Source organism: Perca fluviatilis, chromosome 5 (genome assembly GCF_010015445.1).
Source record: "Perca fluviatilis chromosome 5, GENO_Pfluv_1.0, whole genome shotgun sequence".
Lineage (NCBI taxonomy): Eukaryota > Metazoa > Chordata > Actinopteri > Perciformes > Percidae > Perca > Perca fluviatilis.
Genome location: NC_053116.1, coordinates 42,025,891 through 42,052,594, shown reverse-complemented (window position 1 = coordinate 42,052,594; position 26,704 = coordinate 42,025,891). Strand labels below are relative to the sequence as shown.

Genomic DNA, 26,704 nt, shown 5'->3' with positions numbered 1-26,704 from the left:
CTGAGATCATGTGCAGCAACGTAATTACCCCCTTTCAAGGCACAGAAAGGTAGTAAAGACATTAAAATAGTCTGTGTGACTCCAGTGGTTCAACTGTGACTAGAATACAAAGTGACTAGAATACTTTCAGTGGCACAGCACTGGGCCTTGAAAGTTGCAATGATGTAGCTGCCTATGGATGGTTCAGAAAGCTCTGATTCCATCAGAAATATCTTAATCTGCCTTCCGGCTGAATGGAGGTATTAAGTAATGTGGGTGAGTAATTATGACATTTTAAATTTTTGTTAAACTAACCCTTTAATTTTTATTTGTGATGGAAAATGATTGCTTCAGAAGAACATTCAGATTTTGTTTGATTTACGCCTTTAGAGAAAAATTATTAAAATTATGTTTTGCTTTTTTCTGTCAAGAGTTTTCACCCACAAGAACCTCAACCCCCAGCACATGCACAGACACTCTTTCACTCTCTTCAACTGACCATGAAGAGACCCAGAACGCAGTGGAAAATCAAACTGCAATGTTCAGCAACAGTTTTAACATTGATGCTGAAAAGGCAAAACGGGTATGTATGCATGTTTTTCCTTATGGTTAACTTTTCCCTATAATTTCACCATTTTATTAGTCTTCATGTGTTCACCTATATTGTGGTCAATGTTTAATCAGACTGTCCAAGATGCACTGGAAAAAAAATCTGGTGGTGAGGAAGTGCTTGAAGAATACCAGACAACAAAAACTTTAAAGCACAGCACCAGACGTCAGCTTGTTAATATTGTTGTCAGTCACATGACAGAAATTCATGGGTAAGACTTTAAAGCACAGATGCAATAAAAACACACAGCTGTCTATATATGTGTATGTATATATATGTCTGTGTGTGTGTGTATGTGTATATATGTATGTGTGTGTGTATGTGTATATATGTATGTGTTTGTGTGTATATATGTATAAATAAATAAAATATATATATTTTTTTTTTACATTGCAGGAGGATCCCCACCCGCAAACAGCGGGAAACTTATGCTTTGGGCATTATTTCTCTCTTTCCTAGCCTGAAAGACCCATTTTCAGCAAAGGGCTATGTAAGAATCGTTGGTATTGATGTACTTGAAACACAGTCTAGTTTGACATGTTATATGCTCCTTTTTTGTGGCATGTAATAGAAGTTTCTATTATAAATTTTATGTAACATAATGACATCATTTGTGTGTTCTCTTGTCTTTTTTGACAGGAGCATTTCTACGATCCGGAAAAGGGAACGGGGTTCATCTCCTGGCGCCTTAAAACTTTGTCGAGGAAAAACCCAAAACGTGTTCGCTTAGAGATGACTGAAAGTGGAGGACCAAGACGACGAAGGAGGATAGATGATGTGCAACAACTTGAAGGAGATGCATGCAGAGAGGCAATTTCTTTCCTTGTCCACACAGCTGATGAAACTGAAGTAATGCAGAAGATGAAGGAAACTTTTAAGCATAGACAAGAACTGGTCCATAATCCTGACCGATCAGCTGGACGCCCTTGATGTCTTCCCAAGATATTTGGATGTAAAAGGATTGGTAAATAAAACTTTTATTCCACTTTTCAAAGATTGTTTTTAAGTGTATTTTAGATATGCCTGCTTTTGGTTACTCCTTTAACATAATTGCTACTTAGAGTCATTTGTTCATATATTTATCACTCTTGCTCATACATGCCTTCTGAGACATAGTGATAGACTAAGAAATCATGAATGTGTATTTACTTGAATTCTTCTAAAGACTATCAAAACGTGCACACTATCCATTTTGGTGGTAAAGGATAAAAAAGTCCCAAGTAACCTTAGAAATCTTGTTAATATGCTTTGTCATTAGATAAATCAGGACTTTGCTCTGCTGTTCAATGCTGAAACATCCAACAAGTTTCTTAAGAGGTGGGAGACTGCATTCAAGCAAAAGATCATCAATGAAGCCAAGTCTCTTACTTCAACAGCAGAAATTCGTGTCTTCTCAATGCAGCTGGTCGACAAGGATCTGAAAAATGGTTGGCATGATTTGTGAGGATGTTATAATTTAAAATTTGCTTTGGTTTCTTGCTATTGTCTAAGTTTTTTTTTATCACCCCCATCTACTCATTCAGATTGGGACAGTGACATGTCATCTGTCCGTGCTGCTGTGCATCTCCTGCCTCCGACTCCAGGGAGGAAGAAGACTAAGATCAGTCCAACAGAGGCTGTTGACAGACTTGTGCATTTTCATAAGGTAAAACTCACAATGCTGTTGCAAAGATTTGGGTTAGAAACCCTAAAATGCAGTGGTTTTCATTAATTGTCCTTGGGACTGAAGCCTCTGCACATTTTGTCTCTCTGATCTGACACGCATAAGGATAGGATAGCTCACCCTAAAATGTCACTGTAAGACTCTAAACCTGTATACATTTCTACTGCTGAACACAGATATTTTGAAGAACGTTTATAAACTAGCCGCTTTAGGCAGCCATTGACTGTCATACTATTCTTTTCCTATTGTGGAAGTCAATGGCTGCCCAAAGTGGCCTGTTTACAAACTTTCTTGAAAATATCTTCCTTTGTGTTCAGCAGTACAAAGAAATGTATACAGGTTTGGAACAAGCTGAGTGTGTGTAAATGACATCATTTTCATTTTTGAGTGAACTAACCCTTCAGTCTAGTTCATGTAGCTCTTACCTAATGATTTGAAGATCTGAAACAGGTTAGTTGAAGAAGTGAGACATGCAACATGTGCAGAGCCGTTGGTCACGACCAGGATTGAAAATTGCTGGCATAATGTGACTGTTTAAATGTACCTTCTAGAATCTCTAATTGATTGCTTGCATTATATTGACCTACAGCTCTTGAATTTCCATGTACAACTCTTTGTTCTAATGAAGTAAGTCAGTCACATAGCTTGGTTTGGCTGAGGGTGAATCAGCAAAAACATTCTGGTGATGGTGGTGGGGGGGTTGTTCCTTTAATGGTTATCCTTTCATTGTAATACACAAAGCAACTGGGTTTGTCAGGCACATATTGGGTTAAGGTGTGTCATATATTTTATTTTATTGATTTTAATTCTATTTTAGTTCATTTGAATGTGAGGAAGTTAACAGTAGCAGGTTTAATGCATTTATCATTTCACATTGTAATTAGTTTTTTTCCTGTTTGTTTAATCTATTTTATTTTTTTCAGTCCTGCAACAGTATTGAAGGCCATCTCAGTGGGAGGGAGGGCCACCAGCCATTTCTACTGGGATCAGGAAGGATCAAGGGCAGGATCGACCACTTCTACGTTGTTGTGGACAGGCGCCTTTATCCCCTTGCTCTGGAACCAGCTCCTTAAGTGCCTTTGATGAACTTTTCAAAGTTCACTATGTCTTCAACTTGTCCTACGAGGGAAGCCCTGGTAAACTTCTCTTTTACCTTCCTGCAGACCACAGTTTACAAACATAGACGCTTGGTCTTTCAAGTGAGTCTCCCAGAGTAAGGGAACTGCGTGCAAAGCTTTTAAATTAGTTTAAATGTTAAAGTGTTTCCTCTGTAAACGTTTGTATGCAAACAGCCACTCTTTGATAGCTCATTTAAGAGTCACACACAGTTTCTATCCTTCGCTTAAGTTTAAGTTGTTGTGCCGCAGAGTGGCTGTAGTCGGCAGTTTTGCTCATATTCCTGGTTTCGAAGCATTTGAACAGTTTTCATGCTATTGATGGCAGTCCCGCTTTTGATTTGGCATCAGGTGAACAGTCATCTCAAAATGTTTATAATAATCAGCCAGGTTCTTTGTTTGTTGGAGAAAGTGATCCCCAAGTTGCTCTCACTGAGAATGTTACCTTTTCCAGGAGAGAGACTGCAGATATATGTGCCTCAATTGTAGCCAAATTACAGTGCAGTGGAGTAGCCAATAGCTTGGTATCATCAGTTGTTTCAGACCTTGAGGACCTCACTACAGAAATGCATACCCAAACTCGTCAAGATGTGATTTCTGTCATTCCTCCTAATAACCCTGTCAGATCAGCTGTGGAAGAAAGTTTAGCTCATTTTGAGAGTCCCTTTTCCATGTTTAACACCGAAACTAAAAGAACTAATTATTTCAATGACAAATGGGGTGTTGTGGAGCCAGTTGAAATTGTGCTTGGCATGAGATACGACATGAGGAGAAACAAAAAAACTGGATGTTATGATCAGGTCCCAGTAAAAGATACATATGTGTATGTCCCAATTTTGGAAACTTTAAAATTTATGTGTCGAAATGTAGATGTATGTACTCTGCTGACCGAATTTACAGGAAGGCAGAAATCACTATTTGAGGACTTTTGTGATGGAAGTTACTTCCAGAGTCATCCATTATTCTCAAAACATCCCAGTGCTTTACAAATTCAGGTGTACTACGATGAATTTGAAACCGCAAACCCTCTTGGTTCTAAACGTGGAGTACACAAGGTTGGTGCTTTTATTTTGTGCTTCAAATCTACCTCCCAAATTTAATTCAAGACTGATGAATATCCATTTGATTGCTCTATTTCATGCTAAGATGTAAAAAGTATGGATTTGACCCCATCCTGGAACCGTTGATTCGCGTGACATAAAGATTCTAGAGACAGATGGAATTGAACTACCCATATCAACGAGTAGAGTTTATGGCACAATATGTCAAGTAATTGGAGACAACTTGGGGATGCACTCAATACTTTGGGTTCACAGAATCATTTAGTGGACATTAACTCCTGTCGTCTATGTTTAACTGAAAAGGCTGATATCCAGTTAGTTTACAATGAGGATGATGTTAGAGTTATTTTCGTGATCGTTCAATTTATGAACAGCACTGCAGTGAGTTAGAATCTGACCCTCAACTCAAGTCAACACATGGCCTCAAAAGAAACTCGACACTCAATAGTCTCCAGTATTTTCATGTGTGCCACAACTACTCTCTAGATGTGATGCATGATCTCCTAGAAGGAGTTGTGCAATTTGAAATGAAACTACTGTTTGAGTATCTTTCAGAAAATTTTGTTACACGCAGTGAATTGCTCTCCAGAATATATTCATATGATTATGGATATTTGGAGAGAAAAAATCGTCCCACAAAGGTTAATCTAGAGCACAATGGAAATAGCATAGGGCTCAATTCTATCCAGTCACTCTGTCTTGTCAGAAACATTCCGCGTGTTTGGTGATATCGTAGGGATAGGTGATAAAAATTGGCATTTGCTCCTGCTCTTACTTCAAATTCTAAATCTGGTGTTTTCCCCTTGTATTTCTAAAGGCATGACTGTCCTCCTGAAGCATTTAACAATTGAGCACCATGAGTTATTTAAAGAGTTGTATCCACAAAAAAACTTGCTGCCCAAACACCATTTTATGGTGCATTATCCAGCCTGTATTCGCAAAATTGGACCGTTAGTCCATATGTGGAGCATGAGGTTCGAGGCTAAGCATAAAGTTTTTAAGAATACACTAAAGAATTTCAAAACAACACCAAATCTCTGGCAAAAGTCATCAGATGTCAATAGGCTATCTTTGGCAAACAACACCATTCAGTCAAGTTGAGTTGGACCAACAAAAACATTTTGTTGGAATGATGTTGAAAATGGTGGAAAGTTGGCAGGAATGCTACAGAATCCAATACAAACAAGCATGCTTTCCATGAACTGGGTTAAACTAGATGGGACAGAATATAGACCAGACCTCATTGTATGCAATGAAATTGAGAATGAAATTCCTGTTTTCAGTCAGATTCGAAAAATACTCTTCATTGACAGCACTGTGTATTTTATCGTCGACAAACTTTTCACAGAAAAATTTTCAGATCATCATCATGCATTTAAAGTAGAGAGATACTGTGAGTTGGGTGAACTTGTAAAAGCCAACAGCTTGAAGTTCTACAGGCCTTTGATCTGCAGTGTACATATGGGTCAGATGATGGGGAGTATATTGTACCTTCCTTTGTTTTTGTTTTATTGTTTTAGTCTGTGTTGTTGAAAATAAAATGTCAAACTGATACAGCGTTTTGACTTATTTAATTGAATGCACATTGCACACATGTATTTTTAGACAAAATACCAATTACACTTAATTACCTTAATCAGGGTTTGTATGAGCACTATAAGTGCGGAAGTAAATCTCTTGGTGTTGAGATATTGACACACACCTGGTGTAATTTCAACACTAACTTGGTTTAAATGAGGGGGGTGAAACACTAATGGTGTTAACGGTGAACACTTACAGCAGGGATTCCCAAAGTGTGAATGCGTGCACCCCCAGGGGTCTGCGACGCCACCAGGGGGTCGTGTGAGGAAAGATTTAATGGCGGTCTGTTTTTAAATGGGATTTTTCCATACAAAAAATTTAATAGGCCTTGCCTATTGCTACAATGTTTCTTTTCGTGGCTGAAAATAACCGTGCTTTCTGTTAATGAGCCTGTGTATGTCACTCGTCCTCTTAAAAGTGGAAGCTTGTCGTAGCTTTGTTGCATTATCTTGAAACTTTGTTGATGTTGTTATTGTCATGTGTGTTCTGGTTATTTGGCGCATGATTAAACATGAGTTTTAATATGCCGATAAAACAAAGCTTTGTTGCGGGTTTTTTAAGTGGAGATTGGGGTGCGCCAACCCGGTTGGGACATAGAAGGGGGCCAGGAAAAAAAGTTTGGGAACCGCTGACTTACAGTGTTGTTTTTACACTAAGCAAGTGTTAAAAAAGTAACACTATTTAAAGTGTTGGTTTAACTCTATTTAGTGTGGACCTATATAAACTCGAAAAGTGTTAATTTTAACACTGTGAGTGTTGATTTAACACTTTCAAATTTGCTGTGTACTGTGTGTGTGTCTCTCTATGTATGTCTGTGTGTCTGTGTGTGTGTGTGTGTGTGTGGGTGTCTGTGTGTGTGTGTCTCTGTGTGTGTGTGGGTGTCTGTGTGCGTCTCTGTGTGTGTTTGTGTCTGTGTGTGTTTGTGTCTGTGTGTACGTGTATGTGTGTTTCTGTCTGTGTGTGTGTGTGTGTGTGCGTCTGTGTGTGTGTGTGTGTGTCTCTGTGTGTCTGTGTGTGTGTGTGTGTGTGTGTGTGTGTGTGTGTGTGTGTGTGTGTGTGTGTGTGTGTGAGTGTGTGTGTGTCCTGACAGTGTTTGTTGTTCCTGTTTGTCTGCAGTAGGGGGCGCAGTGTATTGTCTGTGTGCGTGTGCATGTGTGTGCATGTGTCTGTGTGTGTGTGTGTGTCTGTGCCTGTGTGTGTGTGTCCTGACAGTGTCTGTTTTTCCTGTGTGTGTGTGTGTGTCTGTGTCTCTGTGTGTGTGTGTGTGTGTGTGTGTGTGTGTGTGTGTGTGTGTGTGTGTGTGTGTGTGTGTGTGTGTGTGCATGCCACAGGCTGAAATCTTTAGACAGATTAGATCGTCTCTCCCTATGGATGTAGCCAAAATATTTATGCATGCTTTAATTTTTTCACATCTCTCATACTGTATAACCTGCTGTGGACAGGCCAGTGAATCCGCCATTAGACTTCTAGAACAGTGTTGGTGCTATGGCTGTGCTCTCCCCCTAGTGGTCATTGATGCCCCTCCTACCACAGGCCATGGCGTGGCAAAAAAATATCCTCATGATGACTGGCAGAGAAAAGCAAAAAACTTCTTCGCTGGTGAATTGCTGCAAATTGAATTATAAATTCGGCCTGTTCTCGAACAGTGTAGGGAAACCTGATCCAAGACTGGACATAACTAAGAGCATAACTAAGAGAGACAGGCAGTTTAAGGAGAGGAGCCTGTTCGGGCTTGGAACTCTCCCCTGCCGGATCGGGCTGTACTAACCTGCCTCCCTCTACTTTTATTATATTATTAATCTGACGACTATGAAGAGAAGCAGGGGGGCCGGGTTAGGCGGACACTGCAACTACTCCTCCCTAACTGTAAGCTTTATCGAAGAGGATAGTTTTTAGTTTATTCTTAAAAGTGGTGACGGTGTCTGCCCCCCGAACCCCGACTGGGAGCTGGTTCCACAGAAGTGGAGCCTGGTAGCTGAAGGCTCTTGCTCCCAGTCTACTTTTAGAGACTCTAGGAACCACAAGTAGCTCTGCATTCTGCGAGTGTAGTGCTCTAGTGGGACAATAAGGTACTAGGAGCTCTTCTAGATATGAAGGTGCTTGACCATTTAGAGCTTTGTAGGTCAGGAGAAGGACTTTAAAGTCAATCCTGGATTCAACAGGAAGCCAATGCAGAGAAGCTAATACAGGAGAAATATGATCTCTTCTCTTAGTTCTTGTCAGAACACGTGCTGCAGCATTCTGGATCAGCTGGAGAGTCTTAAGGGACTTATTTGAGCAACCTGACAGTAAGGAATTACAATAATCCAGCCTGGAAGTAACAGATGCATGGACTAATTTTTCAGCATTGTTTTGAGACAGGATATTCCTAATTTTGGCAATGTTACATAGATGAAAAAACGCTGTTCGTTAAAGGATATATCCTGATCAAAAATAACTCCTAAATTTCTGACCGTCGTGCTGGAGGCCAGGGCAATACCATCCAGAGTAGCTATATCTTTAGATAATGAGGTTCGGAGGTGTTTAGGGCCCAGCACAATAACTTCAGTTTTGTTAGAGTTTAACATCAGAAAATTGTAGGTCATCCAGGATTTTATATCTTTAATTATCTTCCAAATGAGCATTGAATTAATTCATACAGGTCTACACATATAACAGTTTGTTATTGAAACATGTAAGTCATGGACAACTAGCCTGCCATTGTGCAGAACCGACTTTTACAGGAATTGAAAAGAGGAGCGTTAGGCCTCTTGAACCACAAAGCATCAACTTAGAAACAGCCGAAATCGTGTGGTATAACGTTAAGCTCAATACCTCCCAAGTGAACTTTGAATTCATACACGTCTAACGGTATTAACGTAACACATTTCGTATTGAAACAGATAAAGCATGGACAACTATTGCGCACAACCACCATAGGCATAGGCCTATACAGTGTATAAAATGAGGGATAATTGCGTCAGCCTAAATCATGTGTAGCGGAGTTAATAATTCCACTTGCCAATAAAAGGTAACTTTTCATTTGGCTAGTAGTTCTTTTTATGTAACATGAGTGCCATCTATTGGTGCTACTCGACGACTTTAGTGTAAATCCCTACACACTTATCACCAGTCTGCTGTAGCCTGTTTCATGCTAAGTCGCATAAATTGAGCTCCACTGTTATAGTTAGGTAAATGTGTTCATTGTGATAATATGTTATGTAGTATATGATGTGCATGTAGTATATCCGCACAGGAGGTCTCAAATTTTATATTAGAGGCCAGTTTTGTTTCGTTTGTTTTAGCTTAAATGAAAAAGTTCGCCACGTTGCGCTAGTTTGCTAGTCTGGTTAGCCTAGCTTGATAACCTGACTTTTATGATACAACCGTGGCAACAGTAAACTGATCATTTCTGTTTTCATTTTAGCTAACTGGAGCTCTTTATGGTGACAAATGTGATTGTGAGACACTATTCTGCTGTTTACCAGGTACACTTGTCTACTTTTGTGATTCCACACTGTTATTTTGTTAACATCATGTTTAATAATGTTCACCAGTCTGCCGTAGCCTGTTTCATGCTAACTGGAGCTCTTTATTGTGACGAATGTGGTTGTGAGACACTTTTCTGCTGTTTACCAGAATAAACAGCTGTGATAGCCAACGAAGAGTGATGGATTCATCTGTAACACAACACAACACAAGAGAGAGAGAGTACACCCCCGTTACACATGGACAAAATTGCGATAAAAAATAAAAACTGGGAGAATAATGTAGGCCTTGGCAATCATTAAGCATCTTAATCACGAGTATTAAAGTTAGATTTTTATTTTAGTTTGTTTTACTGTCTCTCAGCCTCGGTTTTAACACAGGCTACAAGGAGCATAAATGCAAGCTCTCCATTAGTAGAGCGGCAGGCAACGCTTTGCTGCAGAGTGAAATCTTCAAAAAAGGCTGTCCTTTCCATTTACATTTATTTTAATAAAATTAAGAACAAACACCCTTTTTATTTTTATTCATGATTTATGTATATTCAAAACGATATATTTTTTATTATTATGGTAGCCATAAAAAATGTTGTACAAAACAAAAAGGTGGAATTGGTGACAGCCTCATCAGTTAAAAAAAAGAGGCTCACCCGTCCAGGATGAGCACAGCTGACTCTGGGGGCAGTAGTGTGAGTAGTTACTGGAACACAAACTAACTGGTAAATCCAGTAGTCTGAGTAGTTACAGGAACACAAACTAACTGGTAAACTCAGTAGTGTGAGTAGTTACTGGAACACAAACTAACTGGTAAACCCAGTAGTGTGAGTAGTTACTGGGACACTAACTAACTGGTAAACCCAGTAGTGTGAGTAGTTACTGGAACACAAACTAACTGGTAAATCCAGTAGTGTGAGTAGTTACAGGAACACAAACTAACTGGTAAACCCAGTAGTGTGAGTAGTTACTGGGACACAAACTAACTGGTAAACCCAGTAGTGTGAGTAGTTACTGGAACACAAACTAACTGGTAAACCCAGTAGTGTGAGTAGTTACTGGAACACAAACTAACTGGTAAACCCAGTAGTGTGAGTAGTTACTGGAACACAAACTAACTGGTAAACCCAGTAGTGTGAGTAGTTACTGGAACACAAACTAACTGGTAAACCCAGGCCAGCTGACAGTCTTGCCTGGGCCCGGGACGAGATAAGCTTAGATGGGCCCCCCGCGCCCAGATCTCTCCTTTTTCCTTGCTCTTCCTCTCCCCTGCTCTTCCTCTCCTGTTCCTCTCCTCTCCTGTTCATCTCCTGTACCTCTCCTCTGCTCTTCCTCTCCTGGTCCTCTCCTCTCCTCTTCCTCTCCTGCTCCTCTCCTATGCTCTTCCTCTCCTATGCTCTTCCTCTCCTATGCTCTTCCTCTAATCTGAACTTCCTCTCCTCTCCTCACATCTCTCACTGAAATTAATGTGATCAGTCTCTGATCCATCCTGCTCAGACTCTCCGACAGGGCAGCGGGCCCCTCCCGCATCTCTCTCTCTCTCTCTCTCTCTCTCTCTCTCTCTCTCTCTTCTCTCTCACCGGTAGCCTGACTCTGTCCCTCCGTTGCGGGGCAGCGGGCCCCTCCCGCATCACTCTCTCTGTCACCTGACAGCAGCTGGATCTCTCTCCTCTCTGTCTCATCCTCTCTGACGGAGCTACCAAACTCAACTCTTTCTGTAAAAGAGAACGTGTTGTCTCAGGCTTTTATACGAGCTAATGGACGTTAACATGAGAGCTGGCCTGTTAGCTTACGTTACATGGCTCGAAACGTCGCGGCTGTGTGTTTCTTACCTTGCTCTTACGTTGACAGTTCCAGCTTCACCGTCACCACCTTTTTTTAAAAATATTTGTTTAGAAAATCTCTACGGCCTCTATTTTCTTCTTCTCTTTTCCTTCCTTTTCTGAGCACCGGACTTGTGCTGACCGGACATTTTCAGCGTACTGAACTTCAAATCTACTGAAAACAACATCAACTTTTGATAAGGGGCCAAACCATTTTTGTGTTGGGGGTGGGGGGGTTCTTGACCACTATTTCAAGGACAATTAGGAAGAAAACAAATAAAAAGCTTTTATGTAACTCAAATATTACATATTTTTTTCCACAAATAGGCCTATTTAAAAAAATGTTTTTCAATTATTCCATAATTTAATGAGGGCCCAGTTCTGGGCCCCCCCCCCTACTGTGGGCCCGGGACAACAGACCCGTTTGTCCCCCCCTATCGGCGGGCGTGCGTAAACCCAGTAGTGTGAGTAGTTACTGGAACACAAACTAACTGGTAAACCCAGTAGTGTGAGTAGTTACTGGAACACAAACTAACTGGTAAACCCAGTAGTGTGAGTAGTTACTGGAACACAAACTAACTGGTAAACCCAGTAGTGTGAGTAGTTACTGGAACACAAACTAACTGGTAAACCCAGTAGTGTGAGTAGTTACTGAAACACAAACCAACTGGTAAACACAGTAATGTGAGTAGTGTGTTTCTGGAACACAAACTAAACAAGCAGCGTTGGATGGGCCCTCGCACCTCCTTGCACGTCGGGGTTACCGACGCCGCTCCTTGTGGATGTGCATTTGCGCGACACTCAGACACTACAAATCGTCACAAATGAAAAGGAAACTCTCTGCTGTGTTTAATTACGCCTCATACAAGACTCTATGTCATACAGTTCATTAGTTGCGAAAAGGGGCATGGCTAAAGCATAGGGGGCGGGCCAAACCATGACCAATGAAAACGGAACTCTAGGCTGAGTTCCGTTTTCAATCCAATGATGACATTAACACAGCCACAACGATACCAAGGAGTAGAGACAGGCCGATGACCACTGGGTGGACTACATAGATATGCACATATATATCCAAAAAGGATATGAAAATGGTACTAATTTGTACGGTAATGGATTGTTAATTAAGTGGAAGAATTGCAATAAAAGTATTAAAAAAACAAATTGTTGAAAAAAAGGGTCTAAAAAGGGTACATTTTAATTTTTAGAGGACAACATGAGGGTAAAAGTACTTTCCCGATGTGGCGTTTTACTTGACCCCGGCCATCAGACAACCCTTATAGTTGAACCCTGCAGAAATCATTAAGACCACAGCTGTTCTCTGTTCTCTGCCTCCGTTAAGATACTGTGTGTAGAAAATACACTGATAGAAGACCACAGTAAAATACAGAAAAACACAGACTGACGTAAAGAAAACAAGAAAAACTCACCCTTGAATATTCCCGTTCGTCTATACCAGGGGTGTCAAACTCATTTTCCCAGAGGGCCACACTGGAAAAAGAGAATCACACCAAGGGCCAGACATGGAGAGTTTATTCACGTGCTTTTTGTTACTGCATGTCACTTTTTTTTAACATTTTGGTCTTTTTTTTGGGGGGGGGGGCTTTCTCAGACATTTGTCACCTTTTTGTAAATTTGTTGCTTTTGCCGACATTTTTGTACGCTTTTTGTCACATTTGTGTTGACATGAAGCCCTACAAAGGTCATCAAAAGAGTTCCTTGGCCATCGTAGAATTTAGCAAATCAAGAAAAACAATGATACATTTCAACCAGCCTGAAAATGAAAACTCTCTGCTGCTACTTCTGGGGGAAATTATGATTCTCAGAGTCGGCAAATCTGCCAAATTCTGCTTTGAATGTCAGTTAATTGCAGTCTAAAAAACACCTTCCTGTGTTTTTGGTTTGGCGCACAACTAGGCGGGCCAAAATTTATTGTGAACCCAAATTGATATAAGGGGCGGATGTAAATCTGCAAGGGGCCGGATTTGGCCCGCGTGCCTTGAGTTTGACATGTGGTCTATACTGTAGGAATCGCAGCGTTCATTACTCACACAGCAAGCGTACCATTGTCCCTCAATTAACAAAAAGCCAAACCACAGCAGACCAACTGAAGCTGCCTTCATCATGTGACACCGCTCAACCAAGTCATCTTATTTGTCACAGTCATTGTGATTTAAATTATTAATGTCGGTGTAATGTTGTGGTGTTACAGGTGCAATTGTGCAACTGTGAAAGTGTTCTTCATTTTTGCTGCAAAGTATGAATCTGCTGTGAGCCGCCGCATGTAACCTCTGGATATACCAACATGACACCAAATAATTTCTTGTTTCACACAAATGTTGCGTTAGTGGGCAAAACCACAAACAACATACAAGAGTTTGTGGGACGTTTCACAACGGTTACAGGAAACAATCAATTAAACAACCAAATAAATGTTAGTTAGAACAAATCAAACCATGTGACTGGATGCCAGGCTAAAGTGATGCAGCATTGTGGCCCAATGGTTAGCACTGTGGCCTCACAGCAAGAAGGTTCTGGGTTGTCGTTCCGGGCCTTTCTGTGTGGAGTTTGCATGTTCTCCCCATGTTTGCGTGGGTTTCCTCTGGGTTTCTCCCACCATCAAAAACATGTACTAGGTTCTCCAGTCAGTGCCCTTGATCAAGGTTCAGATCTGGAGTTAGTCCCCAGGCTGCCCACTTCTCCCTTCGGGGATGGGTTAAATACAGAGACTGAATTTTGCTACAGGTATGTGTATGTGACAATAAAAGTACCTTTATTAAAAAAAGATTATACATTTTTTAAACAGTATACAAAACTACAATAAAACAAACATAAACAATGGTTATAAATAACAAACTAAACAAAAATAAGCCCATCATAGTCTCTCACCAGCACAACGTCTCCTTAGGTACCGTCCACAAGCTCCGCTACTGTCCCGATTTTCTAGTATAGACATCTATGTGTTAATAGTGGCTTGAAATGAGCCAGTTGTATTTGTCAACAGTATTTATTAATAGGCTGATACTTTTACCAAAATAGGCTATTTGTCGTTTTATAGGGAAAATTAATGCACAGATCATTTTTCACATCAATGCATGAAAAATGATTCCCACAAAATATATTTCATGAAAACTTCAATATTTTTTTTTTTTTTTTTTAAAAGAAGTATAAGACATGAAGGTGAGCAGCCGCAGTGAGCAAACAGGATTACGGTTAATAAGTAAACGCAGCTCAAGAAGGAAATAGGTGGCCTGAGAAAGAGAAACCACACAAGCTTGTGGTAGTTTCATGCCAGCACTGTGAGGTGAATACTTTTTATTCTAAAGGTGCCAGCTCCTCCAGCTCTGTAGCGTGCTATGTGTGCACAGGTACCGGCCTGTTGGTGTAATCAGACCAAACATCTGCTTTACGTCTCATCACATCCCCAACCGGCCCGTCAGACACCTCCTACCAAGAGCCTGGGTCTGTCCCAGGTTTCTTCCTAACAGGGAGTTTTTCCTCACCACTGTCGCACTGCTTGCTCTTGAGGGAATTACTGTAATTGTTGGAATTGTTGGGGCTTTGTAAATTATAGAGTGTGGTCTAGACCTACTCTATCTGTAAAGTGTCTCGAGATAACTCTTGTTATGATTTGATACTTTAAATAAAATTTAATTGAATTGAATCTATGAAATGTATTACATACTTACTTTACATTTCACGGCACTAAAGGAATCTTGAGGATCAACAACGTGAGTCAGATTTTCCTCTTAAAGTGCCCATATTATGAAAAAAACACTTTTTCTTGGATTTAGGGTCTCTGGTGCTTCCACACGCATGCAAACTTTGAAAAAAAATCCTTCCATGCTGTTTTGAGTGAGATACGGGTTTCTGAATGTACAGTACAACAAAAATATGTTTTTTTGGAAAATGAAACCATGTAAACCTATTCTGGTACAACCTTAAAATACAAATATGAACCTGAAAATGAGCAGAATATGGGAGCTTTAGGGCCTTATTTTAACGATCTGAAACGCAAGTATGAAACGCAAAACGCAAGTAGCTTTGTGGGCGGATCTCGGCCGCTGTTGCTATGATACCGGCGGGATAAATGAGTCTTGCGTAGTAGTGGGTAGGTAGGTGTGCTGTGGGCGTAACGTGAAAATAACCAATCAGAGCGTCATCTCACATTCCTTTTAAGAGCAGGTGCACTTGTTCCGTGGCAGATTGCTATTATGATGGCGGATTTGCCTGGCGCACGCCAGCGGGAGCTGTCCGGGAGGCGGCAAAGTAATAAATGCCCGTCTTGTCCGGGTGGCGATGTTGCTGCGGACACTCGGGCGCATCTCCTCAAGTCTGGAGAGGATTGCTGCAGCCATGGAGCGTGGGCCTCCAAACGCACCACCTGTTCCTGTTGTGCCCCTTCCTCCTCCCCCCCACTCCATCTCCGTCCACCCGCTCCATCAGGAGCACATAATTACTCCCGGACCAGATCCCACCGTAGTTCAACATCACGTCTCCTTAAGTCCTCTAATATTTCCTCATTTATGTCATCAACACATCCATGATTCATGGAAATGTTGTGTAAAACACAACAAGCCACAAAGAATGCTGGGACTTTTTGAGGACTGTACTGTAAAGTTCCTCCTGATCTATCCAAACACCTGAAGCGCATTTTCAGTAATATCTTTCCTTGTAATTATGTATGGTTTGCAAAAATGGGAACTGCTGCGTGCGTTTGTTTTTGTAACACATGTATGCGTTGCACACGCTACATTATGGCCAAGCATGCGCCCCTAAAATAGCATCTGAATAACGCGCTACTGACTTTAGACTAGCGCCACTGACTTTAGACTAGCACCACTGACTTTAGACTAGCAACACTGACTTTAGACTAGCACCACTGACTTTAGACTAGCACCACTGACTTTAGACTAGGACCACTGACTTTAGACTAGGACCACTGACTTTAGACTAGCTCCACTGACTTTAGACTAGCTCCACTGACTTTAGACTAGCACCAATTTTTCAATTCAATTCAATTCAATTTTATTTATATTATCAAATCATAACATAAGTTATCTCGAGACACTTTACAGATAGAGTAGGTCTAGACCACACTCTATAATTTACAAAGCCCCAACAATTCCAACAATTCCAGTAATTCCCTCAAGAGCAAGCAGTGCGACAGTGGCGAGGAAAAACTCCCTCTTGGGAAGAAACCTCGGACAGACCCAGGCTCTGTGGGGAGGCGTTCGCGAGCCGGTTGGGGTGTGATGAACAGTGGCGATAGTAGTCACATTAATAATGGAACAGTGACTGGATGTAGCGGGAAGCTGCAGGGTTCAGCAGGACGCAGCATGACATTGCAGGGCATCGCTGAGCTCAGCAGGGAGTGCAGCAGGACCACGGCGACAGCTGCAACCAGGATCTTGGTGCCAACGTACTCCAAGGTAATATGCTGGGGAAAAAAAAGCATAAGGACCCGGGGAGTAAACTCCCCAGAAGCTAGGATTAGTAACAAGCATTTCTGGGACGGGCTGCACACAAATAGTAATAGTAATAGTAACAGTATAATAGTAACACCACTGACTTTAGACGAGGACCACTGACTTTAGACTAGCACCACTGACTTTAGACTAGCACCACTGACTTTAGACTAGCACCACTGACTTTAGACTAGCACCACTGACTTTAGACTAGCACCACTGACTTTAGACTAGCACCACTGACTTTAGACTAGCGCCACTGACTTTAGACTAGCACCACTGACTTTAGACTAGCACCACTGACTTTAGACTAGCACCACTGACTTTAGACTAGCACCACTGACTTTAGACTAGCACCACTGACTTTAGACTAGCACCACTGACTTTAGACTAGCAACACTGACTTTAGACTAGCGCACCACTGACTTTAGACTAGCACCACTGACTTTAGACTAGCACCACTGACTTTAGACTAGCACCACTGACTTTAGACTAGCACCACTGACTTTAGACCAGGTTTTTCCTGGTCTGTGGTGGAATTGTTTTCTGAAACTGCAAAATAGCATCAGGGAACGTTTGCGCTGGAACACGCCTCCTCTTTTCGCTGAATCGCCCCCGGGAGCGCAAATACATTCCCTAATTTGCCGACATGCGTCTGTGGAGGGAAAAGTCCGCTGTGCGTCGGTTGCAAAATAGGAACGATACATGCGTCGGTGTACAAAGGCAATTGCGCAGGGTGGAAGATAGGGCCCTTAATGTCAGTATAGAGCCCCTCATAGCAAATATTTGGGGATTTTTTTTAGCAGTGATGATGGTAAACGTAGTCAATTGAAGTAATAACTTCCTCAGTGTGTGCTACGTTGACTGAGAAAGCTGAAGTTCGTTTTGGTGGAAAGACTCAGTTTGAGAAGAGAAAATATGGCTTTGTTGTGTTTTTGACAAAATGCTGAATAATTAGTTTTATTTTTTTGAATTGAGTTAAAGTTTCAGGAAATAATAAACTTTATTCGTATAGCACTTTTCAAAACAAAGTTACAAATTGGTTAACCACACAAATAGAATGACAGATGAAGAATCATAAAAATCAATGTAAACATTATACAGCATTAAGCAAGAAGTTACACAAGAAAATAAGTAAAATAAAATATAAAATAATCAATAGAAAGAAAGTTATGCCATAAAAAGATAACCATGAATTCAGGCCACTAATAGTACTAATAATATTCTGATAGTCAACACTTATTCCCCTCCTGCTTTCTTTGCACATTTCCTGGATCTGGATTATCCTCCTTTCTCTTCCCCTCGAAAGAGGATCCCTCTGTTTGAAGAAAACACCATTTGTTTGGGGGTAGTTGAAGTAGTGGAAATTGTTTTTACTGGAATTTGGAATAATAATTATACAATAAAATCTATAAATCTGGCCAGTTTATGTGGAAAACTGACCTGAGAAGGGTTACACAGACCACAGTTTGGTGACGGTTAAATGGATATACGTCTGGACTCTGATCCTCTGACCTCTGGATCCTGAGGGGAACATAAATGTTGAACCACATTTCATTACAATCCATCCAAAAGAACTGAACAGAATAAAGTGGTGGACTCATAAAGCTGCTATAATCAAGATAAAATGATAAAGAAAGACAAGACACAGAGTTAACAGATGTTGGTTCTTTACCTGGGTTTTGGCTGCTTCAGGAAGTGTAGGTGCAGTGGGATGTCCAATCAGTTCTTTAGCAACATCATAACATTTGTGCCACTCGGGTTCATCCATTTTCAACTTGACTGCGTCAGTCAACTGTTCTTTTGCTTTTTTTGTCAAAATGCCTTTCAGCACATTTTCCTCCTTATCCAAAATCACTTCATAGTACAGAATATTTCTGAATGTCATCCGTACAACTGCTGATATAAAGGCAGCCAGGAACAGGGTACAAAGGAGCAGAGACATGCCGATAAGCTGAAAAAAAAGTAACAAAGATGGTTATATTATCACCACGGAAGCTGAGAAACAGCCGTAGTTGCAATAAAACCCTATTCTGGAACTTCAATATCAAGAGTTTTCTCTGAAAGACCTTTATAAACTATTTACCAGATTCATAATAAGAGCTTCTCATATAGACTCCATCGTGATTAGTTCTGGCGTCTCATTTTTAAACGTGGCGTTCAAAAGAAGGCGTACGCTGCGCTCTACACAAGAATTGGCATTTATAAAATGCAAACTTGATGGGAAAATATGCATTCCTCCACAGACACTCTGACCCCGGCGTACGCACAGAAATGAGTGAAATGAGAAACGGCAGATGGTGAAACACATTAAACGCCCATTGCGTAAAATACATCAAAATAATGCCTTTCATCAATAATATGAAGAATTAACTAAGCTATTGTCCGTGAGGCGGAACACATGGTTTTAATATGATCATCATGTATAGTTTATTTTTATGGCTTTAGCTTGTTTTATTTTTGTTTTTATTGTAGGTCTGAAGCATGTTTTAACCAGGTGCAATAGAAATAAAGTATACAATTAATTACATGCTCTTGCGCAGAACTATTTGTTTAATAGATTAATTCCTACACCTAATAATTCCATCAGCTTTTAAGATAAAATCAAATTGATGGGTATAAAAGGCATGCCGTGCTTGATGACGCAGGATTTCGCGATGTCGCGATCGCGCCAATTCACACAAATTCAACCACTCACCGTTACTTTTGTGCGACCGAAATTTTGACCAATCATGCAACTTTTTTTTTTACTTCAACCAATCCTAGCAGTCCCATGTGCCAGACTTTGTATCAGTATGCGACTCTGAGAGCCAATGACAGGGTGGAAGTGAGAACGAGTTGACGTCCCACGTACGTGGCCAAATTAATTTCCTTGTTTCTGACTAGACACGTGTGACTCGAACATCTGCAAAACATTTCAGACCATCCTGCCAACCTGTATACATTTTAACATCAATGTAAGCTGTAACGGTTTTTCACTATAAAGTCAGCGGCTGCTGTTTCAGTACTGTCGGCTCTCTGAAGCGGGCGGGGCTGTTGTCCCCCCCGCGACTGACGCGCACACACACAAAGACACACATGGCGGTTGCAGGAAAAAACGGATATGAGACGACACAATGACCTAAATTGAGGACAGCTACGCTCGTTATTGTAAGTGCAATGATAAGTTAAAGTCCAATAAGTACTTTATCAAACTGTATGAATGGGTGTCCCAGGCCAGGATAGGAAATTAACTAACAATGTAAAGATCAACAAGACACATATGTTCAAATTTGATTAATACAATAAATTATTATTTTTAAATCCACCAGCCATTTTCATATTACTGTATACCAGCATTTGCAGCATCCTGAGCCTTTTTGGTTACTAGGAAAACTCAGCCCAGAGTAATTTTATTCTCCACAAAACAAGTTTCGTTGTTATTTTTAAAGAACTATACAAAACAAATCGCTTTCTCTGACTCCCGCAACTTCATTGCAACAAACTGCAGCAAGTTTTTACAAAAGCTCCCGCAACATCGGGCATTTTGGGCCGCAACAATCTCAAAAAAAGGCTGTGAAATCCTTGAGGGACTGAAAAGACGCATGTGTGAGTGAGACATAAGTGTGCTCCCTCTGATAACTGTAACCATCTTTCTCATAGTGTACGTGCAACTCTGCAATGAGCATATTATATTTAACTTAACTTCCTACTTTAGCAATAAAAGAGCACATCTACAGTACAGGCCAAAAGTTTGGACACACCTTCTCATTCAATGCGTTTTCTTTATTTTCATGACTACTTACATTGTAGATTCTCACTGAAGGCATCAAAACTATGAATGAACACATATGGAATTATGTACTTAACAAAAAAGTGTGAAATAACTGAAAACATGTCTTATATTTTAGATTCCTCAAAGTAGCCACCCTTTGCTTTTTTTGATAACTCTGCAAACCCTTGGTGTTCTCTCAATGAGCTTCATGAGGTAGTCACCTGAAATGGTTTTCACTTCACAGGTGTGCCTTGTCAGGGTTAATTAGTGGAATTATTTCCTTATTAATGGGGTTGGGACCATCAGTTGTGTTGTGCAGAAGTCAGGTTGATACACAGCCGACAGCCCTATTGGACAACTGTTAGAATTCATATTATGGCAAGAACCAATCACCAGCTTAGATTAGAGACCAGATGAATGCCACACAGAGTTCTAGCAGCAGACACATCTCTAGAACAACTGTTAAGAGGAGACTGCACGAATCAGGCCTTCATGGTCAAGTAGCTGCTAGGAAACCACTGCTAAGGAGAGGCAAGAAGCAGAAGAGATTTGTTTGGGCCAAGAAACACCAGGAATGGACATTAGACCAGTGGAAATCTGTGCTTTGGTCTGATGAGTCCAAATTTGAGATATTTGGTTCCAAGCGCCGTGTCTTTGTGCGACGCAGAAAAGGTGAACGGATGGATTCTCCGTGGCTGGTTCCCACCGTGAAGCATGGAGGAGGAGGTGTAATGGTGTGGGGGTGCTTTGCTGGTGACACTGTTGGAGATTTATTCAAAATTGAAGGCATACTGAACCAGCATGGCTACCACAGCATCCTGCAGCCATCCCATCCGGTTTGCGTTTAGTTGGACCATCATTTATTTTTCAACAGGACAATGACCCCAAACACACCTCCAGGCTGTGTAAGGGCTATTTGACCAAGAAGGAGAGTGATGGAGTGCTGCGCCAGATGACCTGGCCTCCAGTCACCGGACCTGAACCCAATCAAGATGGTTTGGGGTGAGCTGGACCGCAGAGTGAAGGCAAAAGGGCCAACAAGTGCTAAGCATTTCTGGGAACTTCTTCAAGACTGTTGGAAAACCATTTCAGGGTACCTCTTGAAGCTCATCAAGAGAATGCCAAGAGTGTGCAAAGCAGTAATCAGAGCAAAGGGTGGCTACTTTGAAGAAACTAGAATATAAGACATGTTTTCAGTTATTTCACACTTTTTTGTTAAGTACATAATTCCAAGTGTTCATTCATAGTTTTGATGCCTTCAGTGAGAATCTACAATGTAAATAGTCATGAAAATAAAGAAACACATTGAATGAGAAGGTGTGTCCAAACTTTTGGCCTGTACTGCATATATGAAAATTTCTTTACAAGTGCTAGACCCTTTTTCTTTTGTATCAACTTTAATATTGGACCATTTATTTTTATTTTCTGGGGCAGAACTGCATCTGCAACATGTCACTCTACAGTTTTTTTTTACCAATGCCCACACTGTGCCCTCCAAAACATGTATTCCTCTTTAATAAGAACTACAACTTGACATTGAGTGAAAGTCCTTTGTTTTGTTTTCCTCTCTGCCCATGATGTCGGCATGGATGAATGTTAATTTGGGGGAATTACACTGACTATGTAAGGGCAACTGTGGGCGAGACATGAAGCCCACATTTAGAGTAGATTGTGATTTATGAAGGGAAACCAGCGTATGACGTGCAAGTGCATGGTATTATGAATCAGAATATTTCTGTGCGTACGCACCTCCTATGTTTCGTCCGTATGCCAATACTGACGGAAATTCGCCACACTGTGCGTAGGATCCTTACTATAAGTATGTCCAAAAGCCCAAAATAAATAATAATAATAATAATAATAAATAGTAAATAGTAATAAATAAATAAATAGTCAGCGTGAAGCACCTTGTGAATGCTGATCAGTATATGAATGACCCTGGCAGTTGTTAGACCGAATCATGATGACTGGCAGAGAAAAAGCAAAAAAAGTTTTTGAATTGCTGCAAATTGAGTTATAGTTTCGGCCTGTTCTTGCACAGTGTATGGAACCATGGTCTTTAACTACATGTATTAATAATACGTCCAAAACCCAGGCATTATGGCACTCGAGGACAGCTTCGATATACCAGACATATATATTAAGATTTAACAGAACTATATATTATATCCAAACAAGCCTTAGTGATTAAGTTGAAGATTATACATAATATTTATTTAAAAAGTCTGACATTTCCCTCTGGAAACAGCCGGTTTCCCCCATAGTGGCGAGGACCTGTATTTGGACCGGGATGGCATGGTTCCGGCGCGTTGCCCTCTCTACTGGACCCAATTCAGTACATAGATCCAAGAGCGCAGCTATATTACTGTTACAGCTATATTAGGGAATTTAAATCGGCATATGAGCCAGTCATCGTCATGGTCCCTGAAGTCTCTTTCTCTCTGGATTCTTCCATTAGCGTAGTCCTCCTGCAGGGCCAGCAGGGCCATCATGCAGCATTACACACGGGTTCACCACAGTATTTATATGTTTACAACTATTTGTGATTGTTAACACCTTGCCATCACAGCATCAACTAGTGGTATCCTCCACCCCGAGATACAATTTGAAGACGAAATAACGTGTAATAGGCAAATACACTTTTTTCATGCAGGTTTTTTCACAAACAGTATTAAAGTTCGGACTGATAACGAGGACATTAAGGGTAACGATTGCACGAGAGCTTAACGGCTGTATTTTCAGACTTTGACATTTGATGATGCACAGTTTTAAAGACAGATATTTAGTTATTAACACTGTGTTTTGCAGTTATCTAATGCTAGGGTATTTGATGCTATCCTGTATTCCATGCAGTCGGGCCATCTCCTCCTCCCGCGCTCCGTAGTAGACTTTGTGATGCCGAGACAGCGCTGATTAAATATTAAGAATACATTTTCATTTAAGATTTGAGTTGGAGGTGTTTATGGAACAAGTTTCACTCAGTACAAATAACACTGCTGGATTTCATCTTCATGGTAATGTGGATGATATGGAGTGAAAAAATGTGCGTGAGGCATCAATACTAAAAAATATTACGAGTAATTGTTATTCCCATTTACTTTCTGCAGTCTGACTTCAGTTCACCACATCAACATCTGCATCGCCAATTCCTATTTTGTCTCCAAAATGTGCGTACGCACGGGTCAGAGTTTGCGTGGAGGACCGCACATTCTCCCGTCAAGTTTGTTTTTTATAAATCACAACCTTTGCGTGGGAAGTGGCGTACGCACATTTTCAGCCCCTTTTTGTGCGTACGCCAGGTTTATAAGTGAGACCCCTGGTCTTGGATCACGGGTGGAGCTTCTGGGTCTCCAGTCCTTAATGTTTCCTCTAAAGCCCTGAATCTTTGAGGGTTTTAAAATAACTTCAACTTTGTGTAATTTCCCCTCAGTCTCTCTGAATGGAGCAGCAAATCAATGCAGCAACCCTACCTATGTAATGGGACTTAAAAACAGAAACATTGGAAAGTTTCTGCCTCACTTTAGCTGCTTTATATGATCACACTAACTTAAAAGAATCATCCAAAGAACACAAGATAATAAACTCAGGATCTCATGATGAATAAAATAAATTACAATTACCGACTGACATGATGTGTAGAAAGCAAAACAAACTCACCATTGAATGGTTTTTCAGTTCAGCAATGATCGCCTTTTCCTCAGCTGTGAGGCTGTTTTTGTTTTTGCAGGCTAACTGTGCCTGTTGTTCAGAATGATCATTCTGACAGCAAACATACCAGTCTCCATCGATGAAAACAGAGGTAACCCACAGCAGACCAACAAACACAGCCTTGACAATGTGATAAACTAAATTGCAGAACAGTTTGCAATGTTCTTTCTTGCAGTCATTTGTATTGACACACATATACTTCAAGGCTTTCAGCAATGTTTGGTCCATCCAGAGTTGTAAAACAAATATAATACACGATGGTAAAATCATGTAGAAATTGCAGTGAAGAGCTTGTCCTTTGCACGAGCACTCCAAATCTTGGTTGAGCACAACATTGTGAATAAAAATCACAATCACTGCGACGTAGATGCTGATTTTATTGAGAGCGAACTTTGGCAGGATGTTCTTCATCTTTGCTGCAAAGTCTGAATCTGCTCAGGGTTTGCTTGCTATCTCTAGATATACTAACATGAAACCATGCTTTTCCTGTTTATGCAAGACAGCCGCTACATGGTATTAGATCTGCAAGTCCTCGAGTAAGATTTTAAATGTTGAGTGTTTTTTCTTTCTTTCCTTCAGGTTTTCATTTGAAGGCATGGGAACCTTTTGTTTCTTGTGCTAGTATTTCCTGCTTCTGTCTCTGATCTTTTACCTCTGTGAACACAACTGCAACACAACTCACATTTGGGGAGTGATTGTGGCTCTTTAGCATTTTTTAAATAGAGATAAAGTATATAAAAAAATGAATAAAACAAGGCTACGGAAGCCCTGAAACACAAGTCGGAAAAAAAAAATTTTTCGACCATTGTTGGCCGAAACCTAAGTTTATCTTGTATGTAGGCAAGGCAAGGCAGCTTTATTTGTATAGCACATTTCAGCAACAGGGCAATTCAAAGTGCTTTACATAAAACATTAAAGAGCAGTTAGAAAACAATTTAAAACAATTTTAAAACATTAATAAACAAATTAAAACAAGAATAAAATTGATAGTGCAGTATAAGAATAAAAGTTACAGTGCAGTATAAGAAATTAAAGTTAATAAAATAGATTATTTAAGGAAAAGCAACATCAAAAAGATAGGTCTTTAGCTTAGATTTAAAAGAACAGAGTTGCAGCGGACTTGCATGTTTCTGGGAGTTTGTTCCAGATATGTGGAGCATAAAAACTGAACGCTGCTTCCCCCTGTTTAGTTCTGACTCTGGGGACAACAAGTAGACCTGTCCCAGACCACCTGAGAGGTCTGGGTGGGTCATAGTGTAGTAGCAGATCAGAAATGTATTTTGGCCCTAAACCGTTTAGTGATTTATAAACCAGTAAAAGTATTTTGAAATCAATTCTTTGAGGCACTGGAAGCCAGTGTAAAGACTTCAGTACTGGAGTGATGTGATCCACTTTCCTGGTTTTAGTGAGGACTCGAGCAGCAGCGTTCTGAATCAGCTGCAGCTGTCTGATTGATTTTTTAGGGAGACCTGTAAAGACACCGTTACAGTAGTCAAGTCTACTGAAGATAAAAGCATGGACAAGTTTTTCCAGATCTTGCTGAGACATAAGTCCTCTAACCCTTGATATATTTTTAAGGTGATAATATGCTGATTTTTTAATTATGTTAATGTGGCTGTTAAAATTTAGGTCTGAGTCCATGACTACACCAAGATTTCTGGCTTTGTCTGTTGTTTTTAACATTGTCGTTTGAAGCTGAGCGCTGACTTTCAATCGTTCCTCTTTTGCTCCAAGAACAACCACCTCCGTTTTTCTTCATTTAATTTAAGAAAGTTCTGGCACATCCAATCATTAATTTGTTCAATGCACATATTTAATTGTTGTATTGGGCTATAGTTCCCTGGCGATAAGGTTATGTAAATTTGTGTGTCGTCTGCATAACTATGGTAAGTTATTTTGTTGTTTTCCATAATCTGAGCCAGTGGAAGCATGTAGATGTTGAACAGAAGAGGGCCCAGAACTGAGCCTGGGGAACTCGCGCGCGTCATATTTGTATGCTCAGATGTATAATTACCTATAGACACAAAGTAGTCCCTATTCTTTAAATAGGATTCAAACCACTTTAGTACTGAGCCAGAAAGACCAACCCAGTTTTCCAATCGGTCAAGCAATATGTCATGGTCTACTGTATCAAATGCAGCACTAAGATCAAGTAATACTAAGACTGAAATTTTGCCACTATCTGTGTTTAAGTGGATGTTGTTAAAGACTTTAACAAGAGCGCCGTCCGGTGCTGTGGTGTGGCGAAAACCTGACTGGAAGGCATCAAAACTGTTGTTTAGCAATAAGAAAAGGTTGAGTTGTTGAAAAAACACTTTTTCTATGATTTTACTATAAAAATGGAAGGTTTGATATCGGCCTTATAGTTGCTCATTAGTGTCGTGTCTAGATTGTTCTTTTTAGGAGTGGCTTGATGACTGCAGTTTTCAGGGCCTGTGGAAAGATACCTGAGAGCAGAGATGTGTTTACAATCTGTAGAAGATC

General features: G+C 40.5%; 1 protein-coding gene and 1 pseudogene across 1 annotated transcript; one reads left to right on the top strand and one right to left on the bottom strand.

Annotated features, from left to right (window-relative positions):
- Positions 1-3,498, top strand: part of LOC120558552 — a 62,829-nt pseudogene extending 59,331 nt beyond the window's left edge.
- A 14,333-nt stretch (positions 3,499-17,831) lies between these two features.
- On the bottom strand, positions 17,832-24,823 carry LOC120558560. Its single transcript, XM_039799609.1, has 4 exons — positions 24,170-24,823; positions 18,434-18,712; positions 18,202-18,282; positions 17,832-18,076 (listed from the first exon to the last, which is right to left on the bottom strand). The coding sequence occupies exons 1-3, from the start codon at positions 24,629-24,631 to the stop codon at positions 18,238-18,240; spliced, it is 786 nt and encodes a 261-aa protein (XP_039655543.1). The 5' UTR covers positions 24,632-24,823; the 3' UTR covers positions 17,832-18,076; positions 18,202-18,237.
- Between the last annotated feature and the right edge of the window lie 1,881 nt (positions 24,824-26,704).

Bases quoted from the DNA above. Each gene is read 5' to 3' on its own strand.
- LOC120558560 (XM_039799609.1), bottom strand. From the start codon at position 24,631: ATGAAGAACATCCTGCCAAAGTTCGCTCTCAATAAAATCAGCATCTAC. The intron at 18,713-24,169 runs GTGAGTTTGTTT...CTTTTTTTTCAG, and splicing joins AACTGAAAAACCATTCAATG to CTTATCGGCATGTCTCTGCT. The intron at 18,283-18,433 runs GTAAAGAACCAA...TGTTCCCCTCAG, and splicing joins CTGAAGCAGCCAAAACCCAG to GATCCAGAGGTCAGAGGATC.